Source organism: Emydura macquarii, unplaced genomic scaffold, assembly GCF_026122565.2.
Source record: "Emydura macquarii macquarii isolate MOO-44397 ecotype Brisbane River unplaced genomic scaffold, CSIRO-AGI_Emac_v2 contig_1644, whole genome shotgun sequence".
NCBI classification, from domain to species: Eukaryota; Metazoa; Chordata; order Testudines; family Chelidae; genus Emydura; species Emydura macquarii.
Window position 1 is genome coordinate 20,791,630 of NW_027131781.1, and position 23,192 is coordinate 20,814,821.

Sequence of the window (23,192 nt, forward strand, 5' to 3'; positions counted from 1 at the left end):
GTATGCAACAGCGCCGCAGTTCACCTCTTCTGTCTCTGTATAATGTGTATAAGATTTATTCAAATACCTTAAAAGCTATTAGTGCATTTATTTTCACTGGTTATTTTCTTTCTTCTTACCTATCATTGGCTGAATGTTATTTTCCATTACCGTAATGAATTGGTGATAGATACGAATGGCCAAGTCACTAAGAATTTGTCTGTATTCTGAAAGATCAAAATGCTTCAAACAGTTCATGTTCTGACGAGGAGTATTATGCTTCATGAATTCCTGAAAGACAGTTGTAAACTTATAAATGTGAGAAGACTGTTAACGCCTTCATTATCAACAGATCTTAACAGTGCTAGGCGTGAACTAGATTAGTGAGTTCTGTGCACATACTCATCCACATTCTCAAAATGGATCCAACCTACTGCTGTCTTGAGACGCTGCTACTGCCCAAGGGTTTCAATTAACATCAAAATACACATTTTTCTGCTTCGTGCTCACTAGGTGTCTGATCAAAAAACCCACGGGTGCCAATGGAAAGATGCACTAATTTCAGTGGGCTTTGGATCAGGTGCTAGATCGTTTGCATGGAAAGCATCAGATATATTTTGCAGGAAAATCACTCCATAGTTTAAACTGTATGAGAGAAAAATTCAAATGGGTCTCTCCAATTTTTTATGGTTTCAAATGCTCTCATTTCTGTACTTTGTAAAAAGGCAAGTTTCTGATATAAATATTAATATGGCAGGATTTTAAAGCCCCTCAAAAATGGTTAATAGGTTCCAACTATTGACAGACAACAACATTATCAGATCAGGATTTTTTAAACCTGACATGAAGTCCCACATCTGAGTTTTGGATCTCCATAATGAGAAGAAAAATCCAGGACTGAAATGCTCCCACGCTTGGGGTTTGGAAACCTGGACTGGAATGGAAACTCTCTCAAAGTCTGGAATATTCAGACTTTTCATTTGGTTCATTACAGAGATGGACTAAAGCTGCAAACTTGGATCCAAACCTGGAACCATGTTTTGGGTTCAAACCAGCCTCCAATTCTGCAGCGAAATTGGGAAAGAATTGCATGATATTGCCTTGCCTCTACTTCAATCAAAGCCTTTTCCTACCACTGATCAAATTTTGCTATTACCAGTATAACCACCAGGGAGAGTATTGCAGCTTGCAGAGCACACAGAAGTGCTTACAGTTAGGGCTGAGTGAAAGCTATATTCACTTTGCACGGATTCATGAGAATACTGTCTTTTAATTTCAGACCATGTGGGTTTGTATCCCCCACCCATCAAGTTTGAGTTTGGGGTTTGAAAGAACCCCAAAACAAACAATGAAATTCAGCTGAAAAAAAGAGAGATTCATCTGGTTTTCGCACTTAAGATGAAACTGTGACTATTATCACCATGTGTCTTTGATTCCATTTTGAATTGTAACCTTGCTTATTAATCACATGGGAAAAATGTCTGCCGGAAGCAGCCACAACTGAGTGAAAGAAAAAGGTGAAAGTTATTTTTAAAAACAAGTAGTTGAGCTCCGTAGTGTTTCAAACATCCTCCTAGGCTCCTTTGGACATGCTGTTCTATTCCAGTGGATCACCTCTGTAAGCCAAAAATCACTACTGCAGAAGGATATGAATTTCAAGTACATGAGTTTCAGGCCCTTTTGGCCAGATGGTCACAGCTGACTATCCCTGCCCCATTAGGTTATAAAATGCAGTGAAATTACGTGAAATGTGAAGTGATGAAATTATTCTTACCTCTTCCCCACTGTATTGTTTCAAACAGTTAAGAAAGTGATACGTATTGGAGAGCCAAAAGGACAACATCTCAAAATCCTCAGAGTGTTCCTAAACAATGAGAAATAAAACAACCTTTTTAAACAACATGATCCCGAAAGGTTTAATTTGATTTTATTATTGAAACCACACCAATAGAAAGCTAGTGCCGTAGTATCAAGTTACAGTGAAAGGAGCAAACATAACTATAAAGTGCTATCAATACAACATATGCTCATGTCTACAACAGCCTTAAAATCTGTGTTTATAAATTATTCAAATGCAGCTGTACTATGGGATGGCTAGACTGTATACAGGGAATTCAAAAATAGTGCTACAGCTTATTGGAGGTCTCACTGCAAAACAACTGAACATTGTATAAATACACAACTGAAATGAAATTATATATAAAGTATTGCTATGAAATTCAGCTGTTGGGCCTATGTAAGTTACAGCTGTGTTTAAACATGGTTCTTGGTGGCAAGGCGCTGACATAGTTTCCTTGTCCAGTGTAAGGGGTGAACTGGGTTATAAATTTGTTTACCAACTTGAGTTGTAGGTTCTGTCAACACTACAAGTTAAACAACATAAAACGTGGTTCATTCCCATCTCTGCCACAAAACAGAGCTGTGCCTTTTGCTTTACTGGGTCGCAATGCCACAAAATAATATCCAGATATTGCCACGGTGGAATTTGTAGTGGGGAGGAGACCACAGAAAGAGGGTCTTAGCTGATAGCATAGTTTTGCAGGTTGGTTTACAGCATGGTTTTCTAGGAGTTGGTTCTTGCTAGCATGGCTTAGATAGATCTATGATAAAACACCATGACACTATTGGAACTGTAGAGGCAATAGCACCTAAGATTCTACACAATGCAATCTTGTAACAAACACACTAAACCTCATTTCTGTCCAAAAAGAAGCCCAGTATCACGTTTGGCAATACCTCATTCAACAAATTCTTACCATAGCTGAAAACATAGGAAAACTTAATTAGCGACTAACTTTTAGATGTACTGTACTTGAACTTTTTATGTCTCAATTTTGTAAGCTTCTTCAGAGAGGACAATCTTTATGTAGTATGTGTCTACTGTGCTGGCTCAATAGGTCCCTGACCCATGACTAAGATCTGTAGGTGCTACTGCAATGCAACTATCAACAAAAACATTGTCACCATCAATGATATTCTTAACTCCAGAGGACCCATACACGACAAATATCAACGCTTTTCCACGTATAATGTGTGCATGTTGTAAACCTCTAGGTGCATTTACAACAAAACCAATAAAACAGTAGAATAAAGCAAAACGTGCAAGAAATAGTCCTACCTTGATAACTTGTTTGATACCAAGAGTGGTTATACTCATGAAAGATTTCAGCATGTCACCATCATTCAGATAATCCGCATATCTCACACACATGAACAGAATGTGAGCTGGTAGGCCTGGAATCATATTGACTACAACTCCACGTGGCTTTAGATCTGTGTAAACCAGAGTCACCAGGTGTTCATGATACACGGTACATATAAAGGTAATATCACCATCTAGTGTTTCTTAAATAGTTAAAAAAGCACTGTCATGTCAAACCACGCTCTTGATTAACCAGTTTATGGACAAACTCTCTTTCCCTGGATAGTTACTAGAGCTGGGAAGGAAACTGCCATCAGAATGATTTCCCAGTGCCAAATTCAATATCTGCGAAATTTAGATTTTCTGTCAGAAAATCATTCCCAGCTCCATGGCTCCCCAGTCCTTGGCAGCCCAGGTCAGTCTTCCCAGCAGCCACCAGGGGGGCCTGCCTCCAAGCTGGGGCTCCCTGCCTCACCTGCAGCTCTTCTAGCCAGCTGCTGGGGGGTTGGTGCTCCTTAAACTCCCAGCCTCCCACGGTGGGGGAAGTGAGAAGCACTGGCAGCTGGCCAGATAGTCCACTTGGCGAGCCTGAGATGCCCAAGGAGCTGGCTGAAGAGCCGGAAGTTTTAGAGGAATTCCATTTCAGTTCTTCTCAAAATGTCCCTCTTGTAGAAAATTTCACATGTCCGAATTTTTTCATCTGAACCAGAATGGATTTTTTTTCTAGAAGCATGAAATTTTCTATGAGACAGAAATTTTGGTTCTTGCTCAGCTCTAATAATTACAATGCAGTACATTTCCACTGAGCACCCTTCATACAAATATCAAAGAAAGTTTTGCGGATAGGTAGAAAATATTGTAACAGTTTATAAAGTACAGTATATCTTATTCAAGTAGAAAGGAATGCCAATGCACAAAGGTGGAGTCGAGCAGAGGAAAAGAAAGATCTTATTTTAAAGCAAGAGAGAGGATATAAGTATTCTTGTACATTAGTTAACAGAACACTGAAAACTAGTAGAGTTTACTGTTAATCATGAGCTAAAACAATAAAAAATGGTTTGATGGTGAGATTTAATGAGTGGATGGCAGGGAATAAAAAGAGAGGAGACCATGACCCAGAGAGAGATGTTATACCTAGATATTATGGTGGCTGGTGCTAAATAAATACCATAGATAGATAAGAAGAGCAAGTGGGTAGAAGACTGGATGAGAGACCAAAGAGGAGAGGTGATATGGCCTTGAATCATACAACAAGAACAGTTCAATTGAAACATTCTGCGTCCCTGAAGTTTTGAGAGCATGGGCTTGTGATGTTAGCAGAGGGGTAAGGACGAGTTAGCAATGTTCTAGAGATAATGACTCACAGACAAGTTAGACCTAGAAGGAAAAGTGAACTCACATCGTGGAGTACTCGTGAGATTTCTAGCAAAGAAGAAGATAGACAGAGTCAGAGAGATGAGACAAATGAGTTTTCACCAGATAAAGTACTTCTGTCTTTGAAACACGTTGAATCAAGCAGTAAGAGAAAGGAATAGCATGGTGCCCCTAAGAGCAAAGCGAGAGAGAAGAGAGATAAAGAGATCACAGTTACTAATGAGCACAACCAAAATTTAAAAAATCTTGTTTTTTTTTAAAACACTCTACACCAAGTATAATTAAGAATATAATTAAGCGTGGCAGTAATTCAAAGTGTAACTGAAGTACCAAGAATCAGATTTTGAACAATTCTTGCTTCGTCTTCCTTTCTGTACTCCATCATTCCAATGTACTCTTTAGCCACAGCTGGCACATCCATTTCATTGGCTGTCAAAAGCAAATGTGCTGTTACTTACAGGTTAAGGTAAGGTTAACACATTAAAGTAAACAATGGGACACAAGCAATTCTTACAGTCAGAAACGCAGTGTAGCTCCTGTTTGCAATAGCAAGCTCAATTTATGGCTCAAGTATTATGGGTCAATTTCTGCCCATATTACTCACAACTGATATTACGGACGCCCGTGGGAGTACTTCCACTAACAAGTGAGCAGGCTCTGGCTACACATCCCAGTATTAGTCAGGTTTTCAACCTTTAAAAAGACTTTTAGAGTGAAAACTAGTGTGTAAAAAAAAAAAAAAGAGTGTACACACATATACACACACCTATTGGAATGGGCGGAAAAACAGGGGAAACATTTATGACATTTTTGCTAAAGTTTCCCCCCACTTTTTTTTGTTGCAATGTTGAATTTCACAACTTTTTGACCATCACATTCACTCTCTCTCACACACACCCTATACTACACATTCAAAACTATTTTAAACTGTAAAAATTATGTCCTACCTTTTTCAATAGTCTTGGTAAGAGTCTTGACCTGATCCTGCAGTTTTTTTATTACTCTGTCTTTCATGTCTAACTCTTCTTCAAGATCCTACAATAATCAAATAAAGGTGGCCCATGAATGTATATCTATCTGCATTTTTAAAAACACATGTATTGCCTTTTACTGCTATATGTAGTCTTACTCCATTTATGGATATCAAAAAATATTGTTACCTACTGGACAAAAATCCAGGATGACTGGAAGAAAAAAGTCAAGTAACAAATCAGTAAACCTCTGCTGTTACCTCCACAGAGGGCAATCAAACTGAGATCTGGAGCAATGCTGCAAAATGATGCATCCTTGACCGGCATTGCTGATGAACCATTCAGACAGCACATGCAGAAATCTGCTTAGTAGCTGCTCTGACATATGTAAATGTATTAGTTTTATTTGGCTTGCTAACTTAATTTCCCTTTTAGGATATTCAGTCCCAATTCTGCAAAGGCTTATGTATGTATTTAATTTTCAGACTGAGTAGTCCCATTGAATACAAACTTGTTTGCGCAATCCCTCTGTCCATGAAATAGGGTGACCAGATGTCCTGATTTTATAGGGATAGTCCCAATATTTGGGCTTTGTCTTATATAGGCACCTATTCCCCCTACCCCCACCCCTTGTCCTGATTTTTCACACTTGCTATCTGGGTCACCCTACCTTGAAATCAAAGGGAATTCCAAGCAGAGGCTTGAGAAATGGGGTAAAATTTCTCTCATCTCCTAATATAATATTTAACTGCACTGTGCCTTTAAATCTTTTGTTTGATCGGGCTAGACTGTGACTTTAAGCTAGTACCTGCACATTGGAGGGTTTAGGAAGAGTTGTGCTTCAGCGGCAGATTATGGCAGCACTGTATCTTAAGCAAACAAAATATATCTAAGAGAGTACAGAGGAAGCGCACACAACAGTGGCAGGTGTGCCTTCTCCCTCCTGCCCGCCCCGTTCTAGGGCAGCAGGGAATAAGGCCATGGGCTCGTCCTTCTCCTGTTGGGATTTCCACTGCTACAGTTGGCTCTACAGTTCCTCATTCTCTGCATGCCAGGAGCACAAGGACTGAAACTCTGCCTAGTCCAGTCTAGAGATGCCAAGGAGAGGGACCTTTGCACCCTCTCCTTGTGCACCGCACTGGGCTGGGAAATGTCCAGCTCATACAGTGTAATCTCTATTTTTTAACAGCATTTCAGGGCTCAGTTAAGAGAATTTCATTCCTCACCATGTTTTCCACAGTAAGATGAGGTGCCTCCTGCTTTATCTTGCTCTTTGCTTCACTCTCAATTTCAGGTTGCTTCTTTAGGTGATTATTTGCCTCTTGGATTGTCAAAATCGGCTTCTCTTTTTCTTTTGTGTGTATTTCAGTCTGGGCTTCCAGTGTTCTAGAAACCACAAAGAGTTTGTTCCCTTATTCTTCTTCTTCCCACAAGGCACAATATTGCTTCAAGATGAGTTACATGTTGTGTCTCTCTCCAGCACCTATTGAGTTGGCAGAAGCAATTTCCCACCTTACCATTACATCACCCCAGTAATGAGTGTTACTTCCTAAACACAAGGCCAGTACCAATAAGGTTTTAAGTGTCTCTACTCCTCAGCCTGTGGCATTAACTCCACATTTCTCAAACAGATTTAAAATAATAATATTTACCCCCTTTGACCTTCCTCCTCCAGATTGTGATGCATCCTATTAGACATTTCTTCCATTTTTCCTTTGATGATTAAAAAAATAAACAGTCAACAACAACAAAAGAAACAAAAACAAACAAAGAATTAAAAAAACCCACAAACCCAAATTTGCTTATTGATCTAGGCCGGAATTTAGTTAATATTTTCTTACACGTAATAACCTCTTTCTATTTCCTGTATCTATATAGGATTACAAGGCTAATACTGAATGAAAAAAGTCCTTTGCTTACCCAGCAACTGTGTAATAATAGGTCCAGTTTGCAATGGGATCGAGTGCCATTAAAGGCACAGGATCAGACACCAGCTGGTAAATACCATGTAGTATCAGAGCAATTTACAAGGTACACATCATATAATTAAATATAAAACAACTGACTTCTTCCCCCTTCTGCACTCATGCAGATTACATGGTATAGTGACTTTTGGAACTCCTTCAGTAACTACAATTAGCAATAAAGCTTCATGCAGATGAAAACACGGTTGAGGAACCAAGAGTTTATAAACAAGAGAAAACAGCAAGTCTTTCACTGTTATGGGCCAAATCCTGAAGTCCATGATTTTCAGATTTTAAAAATCTTTAAAAAGAAGTTTTTCAGTCCCAACTCCCACTAAATTCAATGGGACTTTTGTCTGCAGAAGAAATCCAGGGCTTGGCCCTCAGTACTGGCATGTAATTTAGTAAATGAACCTCATGGGGAAGATTCTCTCTTGTACCAGAACTCCATTTCCACGCAGGAAAGAGATGGGGAGATGCAGACAAGCTGCTGACCTGACACAATTTAGACCTGCTGTCAGGCATTTCTAAGTTAGGCCAGTGACATGGGATCCATAAATGATCCACATCAATGGAGGCGTGACGTAGCAATACTCTACTTTGCTCTCTCACATCAAAACATGCCCCCCACTCCATGTGGAAAGGAAGAGGACAGAGGTGCAGGGCCCTGCCAGGGGTACCGATGTGCTAAGAGGCAGTTCTCCAAGGCTCTCTCTACTCATTTGCAAGACAGGCCCCATGGCAGTTCTTTACCTATCATCTTTGCAGCTTGAGCTTGAAGGCGGGTTTCAAGATCCATCTTTTGCTTTTGAAGTTCAGAAATCTGCTGTTTAAGGTCTGGGATCATCTTTATAAAGAGAAAAAACACTTGAATAATTTAGTCTTTCCATAGTTTACCTAAAGTTTAAACAGTTTCCTTTAAACTAATTCAGCTATGTCATGATTTTCATTTTTCCAGTTCAATTTATTTTTAGAAAGTATTTCTTATACAACATATTACCAAACACTTCCGAAAGAAATGATGTTATAGTTCCCTTTTTGAAATGCTTTTTCACCTCAGTAACTTCAAATTAAATTTTGAAAATATTTCTCCTACTGACTGCTTTATTTTTTTCCAACCAAAGAAAATAACGTTACACACTACAGAATGCATTTCCTTCTTGGAAATCTATATTCAGTTTGTATCAATATTAGTACGGCTCAGGTGTTGCATCTCTTGGTCAGAAGATGTTGCATTCTCAAATGCTAAAATAGGCATGGGACTTGGAACCAATGCTTCTAATTCACTGGCTGCTTTATGTGAATAACTGCTCTCTGCTGGATGGAATATCAGACTGCTCAAACTTATGTGGAGGATATAAGACGTTAGCCAGTTGACAGATTCTCCTTTAGCTTACATGCTAGAAGAATGAGTTTTTGTAGCTGAAGGTCCTGGGTTCTATCCACATGCTGTATGTGTGCAAAATAACTGGCAATCCTAGCAGCTGTATGCACTCAGCTACAAGACATCATTATGGCTCGCACCCACTTATTGGATCTGAACTCTTTAAAACTGCAGAATGTTGAGCTTTGCTTAACTGGGACTGACAGATTGCTTGCCCAGGTGGTTGTTACAATGAAAGAAACACCATCTTTCAGAAGAAGCAGTAAAATGAGTTTCTTTCGGCCTGTTCCAATGGTTTATTAAAAGTCCCACGGCAATTTTCAAAATCAGCAGAGGGATAAACCCATGTGTTTTGCCATCTTTCCATGTATGCATTAAAAAATAATCTCACATTCTAATGATGAATGTATGAGCTATTGCGAGGTGGTTAATGGTGGCTGTGTGCCTAGAAAGTCACTGCAGCATGAGTGTCTGACTCCTAGATGGATCAGTTTGGAATCCGGTACCTGTCATTCTGATTCTAGTTTGTGTTGCTCTGGAAAGGGCTGTTGTATTATTAAGAAACTCTCTTTATTAAGCGATGACATATACCAATGAGAAAAACAAACACATACCATCAGTCAAACAATAGCTGGCTTAGTTGATTTTCAGACCAGTTGTTTAAATTATGTATATACTGCAATGGCTAAATAGGATAGCTTCCTGGTCAACACTAAATGCTATTATTTTTCTAGCTAAATCACTATTCAAATGACATAAAAGCTTAGCAATAGATGTTTGTATTCCTGAATAGCTGTCCAGTGTAAAACTGCATATTTGCACAAATTATTATTGCAACTTCAAACAAAAAATCCCATAAGCATGGCAAGGAATAGCGTACAGTATGTCCATCATAATATTTGTATGAGCCTATCGACGACCATCGTGACAATATTTTGAATACAACAAAATCTTTTATAAAATCATAAATCTTAGTCCCGTGGGCATACAAAGGGTTAAAATGCAATCTAAACTCACAAAGTGATTAATCTGTTTTCCTAGGGAAGTATCAACAACCTGAGCCAAATTCTGCTTTCAGGCGCATGAACATACAGCTCCCACTGAGTCCGAGTTTGTAAAATCAGTATTTTAACACTTGATGATTAAGAAAATGCACCTTGAGGGCATTTCAGCCTAGGTTTACAAAGCAGTAAGGGGCTGGGACATAGGCCTGGTCTACACTTACTGCGAAATTCAGCGGCAGTCGACGGGAGATACACAAGTTAGTCTATGTAGCTTGTGTATCTCCCGTCGACTTCCTACATTTTCATTAGCATGTCATCCCCATTATGCTGCACTGACGGGAAATGCTCTCCCGTTGATGAGGCATGACTCTTTTTCTGGGGGTGGATTTATTGAATCGACTTCCAGATCGATTGAGCAGGTCTTCACTTCCACTCAATTGATCCTGGAGAATTGATCCGGCGGTGGTAAGTGAAGACATACCCATAGTAGCTCCACATGGCTGCGTAAAGTGACTGAAGAACAGGTTAACTGAGTCTGTTACTTCTGACACTGATGGTGCCCTCAAGTATGGCAGATTGTTGGGCATCACCACAGCCTTTACTTCAATGTGGGCATAGAGGCTGGGTGGCTGTGTGTTTTGACATCTCTGGAGTCTTTCAGGATTCACAGAAGTGTCTGCAGAAATACTGAGGATTTCATGCCACAAATACACTTGAAAAGATTCTGTCCTACAAGTCCAGTACTAACCTCTGTAGTGCTTGAATCTTACCATGTTTTCTGATGTTAGTCGACTGACTTCAAGTCGGATACTGTCATTTATGTCATTTTCCTCCCTAAACAACTTTTGAAAATGGATAATTTCTTGACTAAGATGTTCAACTTTAAAGTTCAAAGCTTCAATCTCCTTTTCATAGTTCTCTCTCTCAGACTGGTACTGGCTTTCCAATACTCTGTTAAAAAAGTAAAATTGGAAACTATAGATAGAGTATGAATTTGAAAGCAATGTGCTTTCTCCCAGGGTGAAGACAAAACCAATGTGAAAACAAGGCACTGTGTTAACATACAGCTGTAGCAACTCCAGAATCTGAACACCCCGACAATTCAGACCACTCAGCATATTCCAGAACACACATTTAGTTTCTCATTACAAGGGTTCTATCTAAACAGTTTTCAGTTTTATGTTAAATAGTTTACTATATAGTTCAAAGCTATCCAATTATCTCATCTTTCCCGATATGCATGCAACGTATTGTTCAAGTCTGTATACCGTAGAGATTTAATTTAATAACTTCAGAACCTTAAAAAAAATCCACCACCACATGCAGACAAGTAAATCAGAGAAAGTAATCATTTCAGGTGGATTAAGGACCTTTACGGTAAAATATAAAGTTCCCGAATTATGTGCAATGTGATTTTAGCTCAAAATAAATGGATCTCACTAGTAACACTGGTCCTTAAAGGCTTCTAAGGCAAAATTCTTTCTTTTTCTGGTTGTACAGTACTAAAGAAAAGCTATATGACTGGTTTAAAACAAAGCTCAGAGGAGTTTTCTTGCACACATTATATCTGTCATGACAGTCTAAGCTTCTTTGTTTCTTTTAGTCAGTGGCTCTCCACTCAAAGATTGGGTCTCTCATCAAAACATGAAGATTTATGGAGCATGAATCCCCATGAAAAGTTCTCTAGATATTAAAAAATACCCATGTGTTTCTAGTGCTTGTACTATTAAAATACCCAATCTTGAAAGTTTTATTCACAAGTAATTTTTCATTCATGCATTTGTCCCATTGACTTCAGAACAGTGTGTTTGCTGGATTGAGTCAAACTATTCTGCTATTAGGCAATATATGTTCATGTGTTACATGATGCTTTCAGTAGGATACTGTAAGACAAGTTTCCTTATTACTGCCACTTACTGTTTATCCTATGAACCTCAGACCAGAATTATGAACAAATATTACAAATTAACCTAACCTTGTTGCTTTTTTCAGGCCCTCATAAGCAAACCAAAGTTCTCCATCTTCATTTAAATGTTCCAAATCTTCTGTGGCCAGCCTAAAACACAAGGCAAGACAATATAAACTGCTATGGATGAAGAAATTAAATTTCTTAAAAGTATCCAGTTTGTTTTAAATGTTTAAAAAGCCTAGAAAAAAAATCAAATATCTTACCTGCTTCTTACGTACTCAACATCATAGCTCTCAATAAATTGTTTTGCAACTTCTGATATCTTTTCTGAAAATAAATATCTTTATGTAAACAATTAATTTTCTCCTTAGATTTTCAGATTATAGATATACACAAATAATCAAATCAGCCTCTTTCTAAAGCAGCCAAGTTCTTTGCTGGTGGATGATAAATATACTTAATTTAACTAAGGAGTGTAATCCTGAGACTCTGTTCTATCCCCATCTCTTCATAGATATCTAGGTAGGTACAGGTGCCAAGGCTCCTGTCTATCATTTGCACTTGCTATGAAAGTTATGTCCTTTCCTTCTGAATTTGGATCTTGCTAGAGTTATCCATACCTTTGCTAGTTAGTGCTTTGATAACTGCAAGATGGTTTACATAGGGGTGCACCTTCAAGATATTTGGTACTGCATCTAGTGCAGAAATTGGCAGCATTCTTGGTAAGCAGCATTTCTCTCAGTCCCCAGTTCATCAAGATACTGAAGCACATGCCTAACTTTAAGCATGCATGTAATCCTTTTGATTTCAATGGGACTGTTAATGTGCTTAAAGTTAAGCGTGTTTAAGTGTCTTGCTGAATCAGGACTGGAGAGCATATTATATCCATGCTCTGTGAGTTGTACTAGTGAATTATTAATTTCTGAGTTAAATTTAAGGTGTTAGTTTTGATCTGTAAATGGTTTAAGTGTTGGCTGCCTGACAGACCAACTCCTCATCCTTGTGATCCCAAAGCACGGGCAATCATCCGAGACACCCGAGCTAACAACGCTTGTTTAAATGAGAGAGGACTGAGAGCAGTGTTTTCTTGGTGAAGAGTCCCTGGTGTTGGGATTCAGTGAGCACACAGCAATACCTACCAGTTTTCCTCAGGCTTTTTCTGGTGGAAGATGATGTGGCTGATGGGATGGAGTTCATTCTGGATTTGGACAGGGGTTTTTAATCTTTTTTTTGTTGTGTGTTATAAATGTCTGTTTGGGAAGTTTTGCCTTCTGATTGTGTTTTTACCTTTTGTAATATATTAGAAAAACTGACACAACAACTGAACGAACACACACACACACACACACACACTTAATCAATTAAAACAAAATCTTAACATTCTGTCTGTAAATGTTCTGAATTGCACAGTTTGTCAATTACCTCTCATTTCTCTCTTCTGGGATTGGACCAGCTTTTCCACATCCATTTTCTGTGTCTGAAGCAGTTCAATTTCCTTTTGCAATTCAGGTATTGTCTGAATTGGACAAATTTTTCAGAATGAGACAGTGTCCAATGGGATAAAATGGAGTGACAGAGATGGGCCAGACATCAACTAAGTATAACCAGTATTATGATTAACAATATGCCACAAGATTTAAAATGTGTTCTGATTAAATCAGTCTAGTCAGCTGTCTTAAATATTCTCCTATATAAAAGAGGACCTAATAGTAAGATTCTGATGCACCATATATATAAATATATATATAATCTATGCCACAATGTTTAACTCAAAGGAAAAATATTTTGCTGTTTTTTTAAACACGCACAAACAGGTTCTGTTTACAAAAGGGAAGTGTCCTCCTAATTAATTAATACCTTCTTCCAAAAATTGATGGACAAATATGTCCAATTTCAGTCTTCAAATATATGTGCATAGTTCTCACTGACTGCATTTGAAGTTGTGCTTATTTTGAGCGCGGAATTAGGTAACAAATATTCCTTTCATCAGGACAATAGATTCAGGGTTTTTATTGTTTTGTTTTGTTTTGAGCTGGCAGCGGGTTTGTAAGAAACTACTTAAAGTGCAATTTTCAGATTTTACACTCAAATAAATATACTAACCAACTGTCATTTGTTAAAATGACAATTTTTGTGTGTCTGTTTTTTCAATGTGTATTGAAGCCAACACTAAATATACACTATTGCCTTAATCAGATTTTACCAACCACAGCTTGCTTCAAAATGTACTTTTTGTAAACAACAAAACAGAAAAGATGGACTCTCAAAGCAGATAAATTCTCTCTTTGCAGTATGGAGGGAAGAAACTGAAATGAAATGGACCATCCCTGGTTTTGTTTACTGAATTAATTTACTGAAATAATCCTCCTACCATTGCCTGTTTTTTAAGTTGTTCTACTTCCATTTGTAAGCCATCCTGAAGGATATGTTCTTCCTGAATTTGATATTCCAGCTTACTTTTCTCTTCTTTGACAGCCTTAATTTCTCCCTTTAATGATTCAATCTCTTTTTCATAGTCTCGCTTCTCATTTTGGAAGTTTTTCTCAAGTATTCTGTATGGAATCAGAAAGAAAACCCTTTTTTAAAACCCATCTGCAGATGAAAAAGTGTTTTGTTTTTTCATTTGATTTATAGTTTTGCAGACTGAAGGCAATGGGAACATCTACACTTGAAACTATGATTATGTCCTGCTGCCCACACTACTGCAGCGCCAATTCTATTTTTAAGGTGCTAGCTTGGCCAAAGCTAGTGTGCATATCTACCCGAGTCAGAAATGAGACCTCCAGCTCACATACAGATATGTCCTAAGAATGATAGGACCAGCTGGAATGATGGACAAGGTGCACTCTTCAATTGAAAAAAAGCATAAAATGTATAAGGAGAAAAAAAAATTAGGTGGGACTAAAAATAGAGGCTTTGCTGAAAATAGGGAGAAATAATGTCTAAACTATTAATATCACTTACTGACCTAATAACCAGGAATGGAAAAAAAACCAACTCTGATTAAAAAAATGTTTTTAATTTACAGAAAGTTACTAAAGGTAACTAAGAATAATGGGACAGTCTCCAGGGTACATGTAAAAAGACACTGGGTGGAATCCTCCACCACAAGTTGGGCATGAGAAAGAATACACCTATATTCTGGACAGGTAGATGGGATGGGTGGGATTTCCAAAAGTGCTCAGTGTCAGCCTGACTTTACTTCAATGACTCCGGTGGAAGCAGAGTTAGGCCAATGCTGAGCACTTCTGAAAATCCCACCCTAGATTCTCAGAATCATCTGCAAAATTGATGAGAGTGGGACAGGAACACGCCGGGGCCTCCCTACATCCGCCGGGCTCTGAGGTAAAGGCTCAGAGGTGGAACAACCCCTATGTCTAAGGGTAAGTCTGCACTGCAAAAATGGCAGTGAGCCTCACAGCCCAGGCCAACCGACTCAGGGAATGGGACTGAAAATAGCAGTGTAGACATTCCCCCTTGGGCAGGGCCTGGTCTCTGAAACCCTGGGACAGGGTGTGAGTGTGTGTGTCTCACTGCTGCAGGGTTTTTTTGTTTTGTTTTGTTTTTCTAGTTTAGATGTAGCTCCAACCAGTAACACAGTTCAAGAGTCCTTGCCTTTCCTGCCAACTCCCTGTGAGACCCAGCTGGTGGAAACAGTCTTCACTCAGACTGGCTTGCAAGGTGAGAGGGAACTGGGGGGAAAAGAAAGATTGGGGGAGGAAGACAGCCTCATCGCATGCTCCAAACTGACTTATTGCTGGAATCAGATACACCTGACAAGTGAGGGCCTGGGCTAAGCTTTGTCCCATATTTTCAAGCAAATGCCATTTATTTCTTTGAAATGTTGGTGGTCACAGAGAGAGAGAGTAACAGAAGGAACATTGCCTGATTTCCCTAAGGTCAACCTTTTTCTGTCCTTTCCTCTAAGGTACAGAAAATCTGACTGGCGTCACCATCAGCCTTTTCCCTGACACTATGGATTGCAGTGCATCTCCAAAGGCACCATTATGATCAGGATCTCCCCTTGGTTCTAACAGAAAATCGTAAAAGCAAAATTGATTAAAGGAAATCTTACAATTTCCCAGGCACATGACGGATGTCGTTTGCCTCACGTCTGTTGACATGTTTCAGGTTTCTATTAGAATTATTACGTACCTCAACAGTCATGGAGAACAGAACCATTTTTGTGTTTATATGTGCATAATACATTTACAGAAAGAGAAAGAAAGGCAGAGAGTAAGAAAAATGTAGTTTTAAAACTACTAAACTTAAATTCCGTACATTCTTTGTCTTTCTTCTTTTTGTACATCAGCAAACAGTTGTTTTGTGAGGTTATCCATTTTATCTGTGGGAAAAAAATTATATCTGAAGGCTCTTCATGCAACAGTGAAGATTTAGCGTGATTAAAAATGAAGATCACGAACATGAGTTTTGGTTGTAATAAGAAATTCTTTGGCTACTTTGGAATTAACATCTCCCATATAACCACATTAATCCTGAGCTGCAGGAACACGGCATAAACAAGTCCTGACACATCAATATGCTACAGGTTCTAAAATAGAATTACAGATTGCGATTCCATGTGCTAGCCTTTCAAGAGACCTTGGATTTTTAAGAGCGATATATTATGAGAATCAAGCATAGGGAACCTACCTCAGCTACCTCAGAGACAGGAGGCAAGGGAGAGAGGAAAGCTTCTGTTCCTACATTGATGGACTCTAGAATGAAGAGCCTGGGCACTCCATATGCTAAATAAAACATTTCACAGATGAGAAACTTAAGGCCAGCTGGCTCAGCTATAAGAAGACGCAGCTCTGATGAATTCAACAGAGCTATTTATGCCAATTTACACCCACTGAGGAGCTGACCCTATCACTTTTCTCCATTGCAGCTTTGTAAAGCTGCCCTACCTCTGCTTTCTTATTGTACCTTTCATTTCCTCAGTTTCCTCTTGGAGCTTCTGTTCTAAGAACGCTTTCTGTTCTTGCAGTTCTGCATTTTGTTTTTCAAGTTTTGAGAGTTTCTGCAAACATAAGAAGTTAATAAAATACACAAATTAACAAGGAACAAAAAAAATCTCTCATTAAAACACAGGTCTTACAGTTTAAAGGAAACTGCAGACTTTGTTAGGAGTTGCAGATGCTTAGCAACTCTCAGGATCAGGCACTACATAAACCCATTGGTCACAAGAACTAAAAGACTGGATAAATTATCTTATATTACAACCACCACCAAGAACAGGAAGATTAACCTGTTCACTCTCCTCCTTATATTTCTTCCCTTTTTCCTCAGAGGTTCTCTTTTGTGTCGCTAATTTTTCAAGCTCTAGTTCAAATTTGTGGATTGTATCAAGGTCACTGGCATGAGTCGAAGCTAGGCTGGTCAGTCTCTCCAGTAAGCCATGATTTTCTTTGTTCTAGAAGAGTAAACATAGGTTAAAATGTTCCATTCTGTTTAGTAACTTATATTATTAGTGCAATACCCATATTTCCCCTCCCAAAACAGTTGTGAAAGGTTCTGCTCTATCCTGCCACCAGTTCCCAAAGCCCCACCTTTTGTGTCTTTCATTGGAAAGCTCTAATAATTGAATATTTCTTCTATCATTTTTTTAAAACTGGATTTGGAACACTATTAGTAAAGAATGACTCCTAGGAACAGAATCAAGTAACATCTGGACAACAGCTAATCTACTGCCTGGCCCCCGTCCACCCTTGTTTAATCATGTTCACTACAACCAGGGAAATTCTGTCCAAAAAAGAGGTAAAAGTCACATTATATAACCGGTTGGGCTTATTGTCCCTGAAAGAACACCATGTTAGAACCCAAAAGCAGCAAATGCATTTAAACAGAGTTGAGGCTAATATGGTTCAGATCTCAGTGTGAATAGGGTCAAAGAGATATGACCGAACAATTGCAGCATACATAGGAACCGTCACACCAGATCTGACCATTGGCACTTCTAGTCCAGAATCTCATCCTCAAGAGGGGTCAGTGCCAAATTGCTTCAAAGGTACAAGGAAGCCCCGAAATGGACAAATATAGAATAAAGTGTCTTAAATGGAACTTGTTTAATACCCTTGTAAGGATCTATACATCTCTTATGCAACTTTTTCTTGTCTAATGAACTGCAGATGACATTATTCGTGTAAATGTCTCATTCACAATGTGATTGACTCATAATAAAACAAATGTATTGAAAGAAAATTAATACAAAACATGAACAGATTCTTGTCATCTACCTGGTCTTCTAGTTTTTTCTGCAGTCGCTGAACTCTGTACGAAAGCTGGATATTCAACACAAACCGCCGAATACTCTGAAATCTGCGTCTTGCAAGCCAAGCACGGGCATGTTTCTGAAGAATGATGGCCTTGTGTTCCTTGAGCATCTTTAAAACAAGACAGCAAAAAACTCCTATAATTATCTGGTGGATCAACCATCATCTGCTCGGATGTCCTGTGATTCTGCATACAGGGATTAATGACCACATTAGGACTTTAACACTTAAACTAGAAATGTATTCAAATAGCACATCAAAACCATTGGAATAATCAAAGCACACCACCTCCAATATTTTAAAAATTGTAAAGTGAATGTGCAATAGATCCTTCTTGAAATTATGAAGTTATAAACTATAACATTGCATCCACATGCTAACATATTCAAGAGTCCCTCATATCAAAGATACAGCATTAAGCATCACTAGACTTTGCCTCCAGCATTTTATAACACAAAAGTTTCCAAACACTGGGATCTTGGTCAAATTCTTAAATGGCTGTACCTTTCGGTATTTCTTCCTTGCTAGAAATCCTCGGACATAAGCTTGAATTTTTATAGTAGCCACATGGATGAGCTGGCAAAGTTTACGGATTAGATATCCCCGACAGTACTTCTGAATAACAATAGCAGCCCATGCTTGCTTTAAAGCTGTAGCAGTTACAGCTTGCCTTAATTAAAAAGAAAATAAAGTTATTTTTTAATTCATATTAGACTCCTTGTGTTCATTCTCTCAGCCACTCAAGTCCCAAATTTGGGACCGAAAAGAAATAATAGGAGAAGATGATTATCATTATGTGGGACCAACACTTTTAACTAAATGACGTGTCTACAGACCCAGTTCCACGATTCAACGTTTGTAATGTAAGTTATTTAAAAGGATAAATATGAGGTCACAGCAGGTCTGTGCAAGATGGAGATTAAGTTGGGTCTAAAATAATGGGTGTTCCCTACTCTGAGGTATATTCACATTAAGTTATATTTTCTATTCGGACTATTCCTGAAAACAAGTCTAACATACAAAGCTAAATCATGACTCGAGTGCCACGTGGGCAAAGAGCTCTGATGCCTGGTCAGGTTCAGCCCACACGCACAGAGAACTAATCATATCCTGAGAGGAGAGCCCCCCCACGGGCATCTGTAGTGTTTCCAGTACTCCAGCTTCCTTCACTGCCACATACAGAGTTGGGTTCAGTGGGGAGTAATACCTGAGGAAATTGTGAAGCGGATCAGTTGCTTTGGACCCACTAGTATGCCGCTCAGCATCAGTCGGGGCCCTTATGTATCATGTAGGGGTACCAAGGCTCCAGAGATATGGCCCACAGCATTTGAAATTTGACAAGAGTACTTCCTGAATATCTATATAACAATTCAGGCATTTTCAGGCTCAAATAACATTCAACAGAAAAGTGATAACCTGGATTACAATTTGAAACTCTCCCCCATATTTGCACTTGCATGTAAATGCCAGGCATGAGTCTGAGCTCTTCAAAGGTGCCCAACTAGCAAACTGATTTATTAGGACGTACCGTACAGTCCGCTGTCCACGGAAGTACTGCTGTATTGTAACAGCTGCTTGTTTTATGCGGAGGAATTTCTTCCGTTGAAGCCAGCCTCGAATATTCTTTTGGATCACTATGCATGCTTGTCTCAGTTTATCAGACCGCAATTTTTCTAAATAAGCCACCTGCCCTGCTCTAAAGAAAATTTTTGTTCTCCCAAACTGATACTGGTTAGAATCCTGCAAAAGAAAACCGTAGGTTTATTTATAATGGGCAATCTTCTTCTCCTTTTGTGGGGGTGGAGGGGAAGCAAACAAGATTCCTTTTGTCTCATAGATTTGCACAGGAGCCTAGCTATGCCAAAGTGTCAGGATACTGTTAACTATGAGCATCCTCCCTACGGATGGGGGGGGGAAATATTTGAGCTTGTGCTCTTGAAGAGGAGATTGAGGAGGAGCAGGACAGAACCAGACACTGGACCCAGAACCTGCTCCCTGTGGTATCAGTGAGAACAGACTCAATCTCAAGGACAGTAAAAAGCTACGCTATACGGATCCTCAGATGAAAAGGACAATACCCAGGCTACTCCAGAAATAGCTTTTTTTCTTAATTGAACACCAAACAGTTATGATAAATTGTACCAAAATCTCCTGGGCTGCTCTGTGCTCACTTCACAATCTTTCTGCTTCAGAAATTAGGGACCTAAATGCTAAAAGATTCTGAGGGATTTGCAGAGGGTCAGTTTTATATATTTTATAGTCACACAACACCTTTCATCCCATGACATCTCAAAGCACTTTACAAACTATGGCCAAAATGTACTCACAGTTACCCCGGTGTAAGTCAGCAATAATGTCATTAATTCACTCTGGGTGTAACTGAAGACAGTTTCTGGCTCTATATAATTATACTTCAACTGAAGTTCAGTCACCTCTAGGCTGAAGGGCTACAAGGAATTGATGTAATGCAAATACACATTACACAGGAATAATGGAAGAGAGGGAAGAAAACTTTTTCAGCCAGGGACAACCAAGGTGCAAAAAGTGACATGGGATCCTTAATGTTTAGAGCAGGTAGGATGGTTTCGGAAGTCTTAAATTGAAAGAAACCACACACACTAAACAGTAAGGTAACTCAATGATCCACCTGAAGAGGGTGGAAAGCTGAGGTGAACTTGCTAGGATTAAAGCTTTGGCTTCAAACGATTTGATTGCAGGGTAACACATTCTTAGAGCAGCACTGCACTTTACTGTATTCTGCTATGCAAGGCCCATTAGAATATATAAAAATCTAAATAATACTGCGCATGCATGTAGAACTTTATTTTTATTGATCACAAATGCTTTACAAAGATGGGTAAAATATCATTATACCCATTTTACAGATGGGGAATCTGAGGTTCAGAGAGGTTAAATTACTTGCCCACAGTCACACAGTGGCCGATGGAAAAGAACACAGGCCCTGTGCTCAATCCACTACACCACATCTGATTAAATTTTCTATTCAGTAATAAGGTAAAGAATATTTAAATCATTCATCATTAATGGAGTGAGTAAATACTTTTGTGAATGGGGTCCTTTGTATTTATAATGGCTGACAGCACATAGACTGGTGCAGAAAAGCTAACCTGGATTAGTCGCTGCAAAACAGTCTTGCAAATCTCTTTCTTGTCATTTAAAGAGAGTTCATTCTGCATCATGAGAATACTGTAACGACTGAAAAATTCAATGTAAGTCCACCTGTAAAATGAAAAATTGGTGAATGTAAATTATTTAATCAGATCTAAATACATTTACTGACGTAAAAAGGAGCAGTTAGGTACCTGGATGGATAGCTCTGTGCGCTAATTCGAATAGTTTCCAGAACACCACATGCTCGCAGTTGCTGCACCACCCTTTTTGAGTCAAACCTAAGGGAGCAGAATTTACACATTATTTTTCTTCCAGTGTTTATATGCTATCTTTAACTGTAATGATCGTACTTCTCGCAAAGACCAGTACATGTGTGCATAATTGGAGATACCACAGTTTAGGTAAGAGGTTCTTTACCAACAAAACAAAATTGTAGGTGTTAAATTATTTATTTCTGAATTATATAATACTGTCCTACATACACACACACTCTCTACACACACACTTTATATTAAGGACCTAATCCTGCAAACACTATCGAATATAGAGGTTAGTACCCACTGATCAAGAGTTTGTGAGATCCGGCCATACGACAATATATTTCATTTCCCGGGTTTCTGGTATCGGAATTAATTCAGAAAAAATTATATTTAATTGAATGAATATTTCTTTGATAATATTACAATCAAATGAAGAAATATAAACCATTTTGTATTTCTAAACCTGCCTGAAGCACTTAGGGTCCCAAAAGAGTTTCAGGATGTCTTATGTCTGACCCAAATTCTTTACATGGGAAAAAACATGGAAATTAAACTTCAAGGCTTCTCCCCAATAGACAAATGAGCAATTCATTTATTTGTCTCTTACAGAGACTTCTTCCCTTCATTGCTAACCCTGAAAGTGTAGATTATCAAATGGTGCAGAAATCAGACAGCATTCTCAATATGTAACATTCATACAAGTAAGTTCTCACTGGCAAATTTTATACTGTGATTTATGTTGTCAAAGCCTATTTAGGCACTCCTCAGAATACCAGTCCCTGAACAAAATCAGTCTTTGTGGCTGTGTAACATGGTACCACGAAGGCAGACTTAGAGCGTTTCTCTCCCTTGTCAATGCATGTATTTGTCAACACTCCTAACAGACGCTGTATCTCTGAGCCAAGAGATTTTCCTGTATGTCTGCACATGGAATTCATACTGGCTGCATTTAAAAACTAGTGGTAGCAGTGCTGTCTACTGGAATTCTGAAATAAAGTAGGACACCTGACATGCACATAACATTAAGAATGCTCTTCTCACTCACAACTATTTCAATGCATGTTGTAGTATCCTGAGAAGAAGAAAAACATTTTGGATGTGATTGACATTGCACACATCTCTTTTCCTTGAATGTTTCTAACACCTTCATAAATGTTTTTGTTAAAAGGGAAGCTAGTATGAACGGGGTAGTGACTTCTTTTCCCGGAAATCCAAATACACTAATCCGCATTGTGGAGGATCAAGCACACCTGTATAAAATATCTAGTCTCCCAAAACTAAAATGGTCAGCCTTCCCTTCAAAAATATTACAGGTGATAAACAAAAAAATTAATCATGGCTTGAAACCTTTTAATTTAACAGAAAATTTCCCAGTGTCTTAATAGCTATGGCCAGTTAACTCATGTAGCATTCACTGTTTATATAAAAACATTCAATTGTTTTTCTTTAGTAATCTTTAAGGGAATAAAATACATTCTGTCTGTGAACTTCCGCTAATAAAAAAACATTTTACTAAAATATGGCTAATCTAAAAAATAAAATATATATTAAGTTTTAGAATACTGCTTTATATTACATATAACATAATATTTCAACAACACTAGTGTACTCACTCAAATGGTAACTTCTCATCATTTGGCTTTATGCATCGTACATAGTGCGGAGTGGTTGCATTAAGTGTCTCCATAAGTAAATACAAAGAACTGCGGAACTAGAAAATATTAAAGTAACAGTTTAGCTAATTTCACATTCCCACCCTAGCAATACATCTTTGACTTTTCATTCTGAGTTAGTCTCT

The 23,192-nt window shown here is 38.5% G+C and overlaps 1 protein-coding gene across 1 annotated transcript in view; it reads right to left on the minus strand.

Annotated features, from left to right (window-relative positions):
• The window catches only part of LOC137158186 (guanine nucleotide-binding protein subunit beta-5), a 93,550-nt gene that overhangs the window by 44,490 nt on the left and 25,868 nt on the right, over window positions 1–23,192 (minus strand). Inside the window, exons 16-37 of the mRNA XM_067555851.1 lie at window positions 23,008–23,105; window positions 21,326–21,412; window positions 21,131–21,242; window positions 19,531–19,742; window positions 18,507–18,672; window positions 17,967–18,113; window positions 16,979–17,143; window positions 16,657–16,750; window positions 16,009–16,072; window positions 14,099–14,279; window positions 13,150–13,243; window positions 11,991–12,054; window positions 11,794–11,874; window positions 10,589–10,769; window positions 8,184–8,277; window positions 7,119–7,179; window positions 6,693–6,852; window positions 5,443–5,530; window positions 4,826–4,924; window positions 3,098–3,252; window positions 1,754–1,843; window positions 120–270 (exon numbers count right to left, since the gene is read on the minus strand). Of these exons, the coding sequence (XP_067411952.1) occupies window positions 120–270; window positions 1,754–1,843; window positions 3,098–3,252; window positions 4,826–4,924; window positions 5,443–5,530; window positions 6,693–6,852; window positions 7,119–7,179; window positions 8,184–8,277; window positions 10,589–10,769; window positions 11,794–11,874; window positions 11,991–12,054; window positions 13,150–13,243; window positions 14,099–14,279; window positions 16,009–16,072; window positions 16,657–16,750; window positions 16,979–17,143; window positions 17,967–18,113; window positions 18,507–18,672; window positions 19,531–19,742; window positions 21,131–21,242; window positions 21,326–21,412; window positions 23,008–23,105 (2,644 nt within the window). The remainder of the gene's footprint in view (window positions 1–119; window positions 271–1,753; window positions 1,844–3,097; window positions 3,253–4,825; window positions 4,925–5,442; window positions 5,531–6,692; window positions 6,853–7,118; window positions 7,180–8,183; window positions 8,278–10,588; window positions 10,770–11,793; window positions 11,875–11,990; window positions 12,055–13,149; window positions 13,244–14,098; window positions 14,280–16,008; window positions 16,073–16,656; window positions 16,751–16,978; window positions 17,144–17,966; window positions 18,114–18,506; window positions 18,673–19,530; window positions 19,743–21,130; window positions 21,243–21,325; window positions 21,413–23,007; window positions 23,106–23,192) is intronic.